This window comes from Talpa occidentalis, unplaced genomic scaffold, assembly GCF_014898055.3.
Source record: "Talpa occidentalis isolate TD23 unplaced genomic scaffold, MPIMG_talOcc4v2.1 talOcc4.4, whole genome shotgun sequence".
NCBI lineage: Eukaryota > Metazoa > Chordata > Mammalia > Eulipotyphla > Talpidae > Talpa > Talpa occidentalis.
In genome coordinates, this window is record NW_023604295.1 from 8,884,246 (window position 1) to 8,890,245 (window position 6,000).

The following is a 6,000-nucleotide window of genomic DNA, read 5'->3' on the forward strand; positions in this document are numbered from 1 at the left end:
GAAGCTGTCCGCAGCCTCTGTAGCGTGGGTTCAATCCCGGCAGGCCGGCCAGTGAGGGTCCCACATGGCACGGCAGACCTCTCCTGTCTCGCCCACTGCTCCCCTCAGCAGTGTATTTCAGTCAGTCTGCCTGTTCTGTTCCCCACTCTGTCTCTAGTGAATCCTCTCACCCTCCTGTGCATCTGGCCTGTACCCCAGTTCTTGTATAAAATAAATAAATAAATAATTAAAAAAATTATTTATGCATACAAAAGTTGGGGTGTAGGCCAGAGGATTCACCAGAGAGAGAGAGTGGGGAGCAGAACAGATGGATCTATTTAAATACACTGCTGAGGGGAGCAGCGGGGAGACAGGAGAGGTCTGCTGCACCATGTGGGTCACCTCCTGGGCGGGGGATCGAACTCAGGCTGCAGTGGCTGGTGGTAGCTTGATAGTGCTGTCTTTGACCCCTGAGCCCCCAGGGAGGCCCCTAATGGAAAGGCCTTTAATACAATTAGTATGAGATAAAGAGAAGAGAAGGAATAGATGAAATAGACCCCAAATCAAGTACCCAGAGTTACCCATCCCCTTGTGGGTAAATGTCCAGACAAACAGGGTTGGTCCAAAGCAGGGCCACTGAGGCCCCAAAACCTGCCACAGGCACCTCCGGGCAGGGACCCAGAGGAAAGGGACAGAAGAGGCCCAGCACGTCTGGGACAGAAGGAGCAAAGTCAAAATCAAGATAAAAGCTGCCATTGTTAACCTCCCCAGGGACTCTCACCCACATCTGTGTCAACCAGGCCAGGACCAAGAAGCAAGCGCAGCTTCTTCACATGTCTCTCTGCTCCATGTGCCTCCTCCAGGTCTCCTTGCTCTCCATCCTTCTACCTTCCTTCCCCAGTCGCCTCTCCAACCTCTCCTCCCCCCTGCTCATCTCCACCCCTCTCTGGTTGGGGCTGAAAAATATTTTAGTGATCCTTTAGAGTACATCTTTACTTGTTCACTGCTGGTTTTGAAGTTATCTCCAAATTTTTCTGACTCTAAATTCAGTTTTCCTATAGAGAGGATCAAGCCTGGTGCAGGAAAACTTCTGTTTAGATATAGCTGTTGTTCACTGCAGGTGTCCCATTCATTTGCATATAAAAGAACACATAGAAACACAAGCCCATTCACTGCAAGGGAACCCTGGGACCCAATGGTTTATGACATTTAGTAGCCCTGATAGCTGGTTTCTTTTAAAAGTCAGTATGTTTCTTTGGGAAACTGGGAGAACAGATATTCTTGGACTAACTTGAGTCAACAAGCATGTCTCATTTTCCACCTAAGGCCCAAACCTGTTCCTTGCTGATAAAATGAAAGAATGGAGAAAAACAGGAAGAAGGCAGAGCCAGAGGCTACATCAGGATAATAGTTCCAGGAAAGGAGCAATACCAGGGAGAAGCAATAGCTAAGGGCAACAATCAGGATAATTGTTCCAGCGCAATTATGCTTTGACAGGTGGAACAGAGTCTCAGAACCGTAGCTGAGTCAAATTAAGGGTATTTAATGAGGATTATGGATTGTTGTTTTGGAGCTACATTTCCTGGTAGCATTCCAATGGCCCTTGTCTACATTAGCCAGGGCAGAGTGGGGTGGTCCAGCCAGATGACTCACGGATGGACACACCCACAGGACTGTTCCGGACGCCTGCTTCTCTGAGCCTGACTGTGATACTGTCTGTCTGCAGAGGGCAGCAGACTTCAGGACAAGGCTGCTAAGAAGGTCCCGAATTTGGCATTGCATGTTTGGCGACTATAAAAATGCTGCATTATCGCTTTATGTAGACCCATTTTTCGAGTGTATTAATTAGTTAATTAGCACTAGTTTATCAGTGAATTAAAATGCTTATTTTGAATACATCAATGTGCATATTAATGGTCTTCTGTATGGGAGAGCATGGCTCAAATCTTAAAACCTGAAGAGATTTACTCATCTCCACTTCCTCCCTTGCTTCCCTTGGCTCCTTTCTGTTCCTTTTTAACAATTAATTCATTTGGGCCTCCCTGGTGGTGCAGGTGTTAAAGTCTCAGCACTATCAAGCTATCCCCAGCCACTGTGGCATGAGTTCGATCCCCAGCCAGGGAGCTACCCACATGGTGCAGCAGACCTCTCCTGTCTCGCCCGCTGCTCCCCTCTGCAGTGTATTTCAGTAGATCTGCCTGTTCTGCTCCCCGCTCTGTCTCTGGTGAATCCTCCCCCGACCCCCGCACCTCTGGCCTGCACCCCAGCTCTTCTTATGCAAAATAAATAAATCCTAAAAAAAGAAAATCAACTCATTTGTGTCCTCCTCCAGGAAGCCCACCAGGCTCTCTTTCATTCTCTCTACTTTTTTGTCTCTCTCAGTCTTTGAGGGTTCCCAAAAGTCGGTTCTCAGGCCCATTTTCTATTTTCTTGTGGGTATAGCTAATTATTAGTATGACTTACAATTTTGCCTCAAGGAGTCCAAAGACTCAATATGTGGTTTTTATACTGTCTTAATACTTATTATAGTGTGAGCATTTGGCAATGCCATTAAAAATTCCCCATAAATATAATTTGCAGTGGCTGCATAGTACTTACAAGAAACATTATAAAAAGTTCCTGCCAGGATATAGTTCCAGGAAAAAAATGTCTATAAATGGATTTTTGGGGAGATAGCACAATATAGTGAAAATTGTTCTAGAAAAGGTATTGTATCAAATGACAACCTAAACACTGGCACCTACCTCCTATTCTTCCTCCAGCTCCTGGAAATGATGGAAAAGATAGTTTCTTTTTTAAGAAGAACACATTATAACAAACCTGAGTAATAAAAAGATCATAGTCAGAGAAGAGAAGAAACATGGAATTCTTAAAGCCAGAAAGCAGAAAGGATTCAGGGCAGGTGAAACCACGGTGCAGCTATGATAGATAGTCTGGTGCAGTGTGAGGAGGACAGTTAAAAAGGAGCAAGTGGGTTAGCAGCTCTGAACCCCTTCTTCCTGTTGCTGCAGATAACAGTTTGTAACAGGGTGGTCCCCAGGAAAGGGGGAGGTTCCCTGCCCCACCCAAGGGAGGGTGGAGCTGAGCAGGAAGAGAAGAAGCTGCAAGAAGAGACTGAGGAAGGAAGGAAGCAGGATGGAGCCAGGAGACCTGGAAGAGGCGCATGGAGCCTAGAGACACGTGAAGAAACTGTGCTTGTCTTTTGGTCGTGGACTAGGTGACACAAATGTGGGTGAGACCTGTGGGGAGGTGACCATGGCAGCTTTTATCTTGATGTTGATTTTGCTCTTTTCCTTACGGGCTGGTCCGGTTGTTTGTGACCCTTTTTTGTGGGTCCCCACTGGAAGATGCTTTAGACTTGTGGCAGGCTTTGGGGCCTTGCTCTGCGCCATTCCCATATGGATGGACTTTTACCCACGAGGGGACGGATAACTTTGGGTGCTTCATTTAGAAACTAGACTCTTTGCCTTACCTGTATTGTTTTCTAGTTTTATTAAAGTTCCTTCCCATTAAAGTCTCCTATGTTTTGTGTTGATGCGGCGGATGGCAGAACCCATTTAGAATAGGCAGGTTTGCGGGGTTTGGGCTTCCCCTCTCCCTGTCCTATAACAAGTTCACCCCGTGTCTGAGGCCATGGCAGAGAGCTAAGAGACGATGTCAGCTGGTGACAGTGGAGATGGAGCAATGTGAAGAGATTTGTGATAAATGTTGGAGACTATCATTGGATCTGTGACGGATTGGATCTGTGTGTGTGTGTGTGTGTGTGTGTGTGTATTGTATTAGTTTTCTTTCGCTGTGTAGCAACATCACTACAAACTTAGTGAACTGAAACAGCAGTCAGCTGTTACCTGGCTGCTGTAGGGCAGGATTCTGGGTACAGCTTTGCTGTGTTTTTTTGTTTCAGGGTCTTTCACATGAAAGCAGAAATGAGGGTGTCAGCTGGGGTGCAGTCTTATCCCAAGGCTCAGCTGGGGAAGGACTCAATTCTAAGTTGACATAGGTGTTGGTGGATCTGACTCCTTGTAGCCTATTGGGCTAAGGGCTCCAGATTCTTTTGTGTGTTCCTGGCTGGATGTGACTGTTTCCTGCCAGTGGTCTCCGCAAGGTGGAACTTGATTTAGCAGACCCAGCATGGCCAGTGTCCTGAGTAAGACAGATGCTGCAGGCTTTGGAGTAGAGCCACAGAAGTGACATCCTGTCACTGCCACCAGAGTCTAGTCATGACGAGCAAGTCACACTCAGGAGAAGGAGCTCTCAAGGGTGTGATAACAAGAGGCAGGGGCAGTGGTTTGCCTGGGGTCTGTCCACCACAGAAATTGAAGTGCAGAAAAGGAGTCATTTTTTTTTCCTGAGCAATTAGTTACATTCAAGTCTATAATGAACCCAGGGCTCAAAGCTGCTTAATTTTAGGCTTGAGTCAACATTGGTAATATGAGATGGGCTAGTTCACTTCGTTACTGACGTCTCACTCATGAATAAAATGAAGAGAGAGTTGGATTAGTGTTTCCTCCGGCTCTACTATGCAGGATTGCTTAATGTGTGTGTACATCTATAATTAATATATACACGTATATGATATATATATGATGTAAGCAGGGAGAGGGAGAAAATTGTGAGGAAAGATAGCTCAAAGGCAGAAGGATCAAACAGTAGTTCCTGATCTGTGTCTCTATCCACTGTCGAGGTAGATCGAGGTGTAGATATAGTTAAAAATAGAGATCAGAAATATAGTTGGATAATTATCTGTAGAAGACTGTTATTTTTAGTTATTTTTAAAGATCAGTTTTGCAACTGTTAATCACTTACAGCATAGATTTTCCCCTTCCTTATACCGAGTTCTCCCCCTCAGACTCATCATTGTTTGCCAGATTCAGGGAGGCGTCTCGATCCTCATTTTTCTGGACTCTCTCACGACATCAAGTTCTGCTGGTGCTTCTGCTCTGGAACATGTCCACCTGCGTGATGACTGTTAATTTCACTGAACTCACTGCCTGCCACCCTCTGACCCGTGTTGAGTGCCAACGCTGACTTCTCTTGTTCTTCATTCTCCTTAAAGTGCGTGGACCCAACGTTCTGTTGTTAGTCTTTTATCTGGCGAATCTTATCCACCAACATTGTTTGATGTATTTATCTTAAGGCAAATGAAGCCCCAATTATTTACCTTTTCAAGTCAAAGCTGTTCTTTTTTATTTCCAAATGTTTACTTATAATCTCCTTGACAAAATTGACTTCTCAAATTAAAAATCCCTCTCCGGGTGTCCCTTTGTCTGTAAACAGAAGCACCTTTTCCCAGGGGTAAGTCCTTGGATTCCTTTTCTTTCCTCAATGACTGATGACTTCATGCATTGCTAAGTCCCGGTCATTTTCCCTCCATGATGTCACTCAAATATGTCGTTTTTTCCCCTATTTTTATTGCCACCAGCTTACCTCAGGTTCTTCTTTATTTTTTGAATTCACAATTCTAGTAGAATACTAATAGAGCCCCCTCCCTCCATACATCTCCCTTACAATCCATCATTCACAGTAAGTCCATTCTAGTCACATCATTTCCTTAATTAAATCCCTTCATAACTGCTCTTTATCTCTACGCTGCATGGAAAGCCATCCTTTCTGGAACTACAACATTCACTTACCAGGAAGTTCCCCTTTACTTCCCCACATATGGGCTGGGCCCAAATGGATCAGCTCACCAGTTCCCAGACACAGGTCTGCTACGTTTGCCCATGAATGTCCTTCTTCCTAATTACCTTTGCCTTTCTCTACCTGTTGAAATCATTGTCATCTTTGATGGTGCACCCCGACAATCATTCATTCGTTCATTCATTCACTGAAGAGATTGAGAAATATTTACTGAGTTCCCACTATGTAATAGTCAGGAACAAACAAGACGGATCAGGTGCCTATGCTGAGGGCATCTGATGAGGGAGACAGATATGGAAGAAGGAGACCACAGTGTCTGGATCAGAGGAGACGCTGAGCAGCATGAAGTGAGGAAGGGTACTTAGACAGGAACCAGACTAT

General features: G+C 45.2%; 1 protein-coding gene across 1 annotated transcript in view; it reads left to right on the top strand.

Annotated features, from left to right (window-relative positions):
• The window catches only part of LOC119256736 (keratin-associated protein 11-1), a 45,828-nt gene extending 40,839 nt beyond the window's left edge, over positions 1 to 4,989 (top strand). The window contains exon 3 of the mRNA XM_054700334.1: positions 4,848 to 4,989. Coding sequence (XP_054556309.1) covers positions 4,848 to 4,942 — 95 coding nt within the window. The 3' untranslated portion in view covers positions 4,943 to 4,989. The remainder of the gene's footprint in view (positions 1 to 4,847) is intronic.
• The last annotated feature ends 1,011 nt before the right edge of the window (positions 4,990 to 6,000 follow it).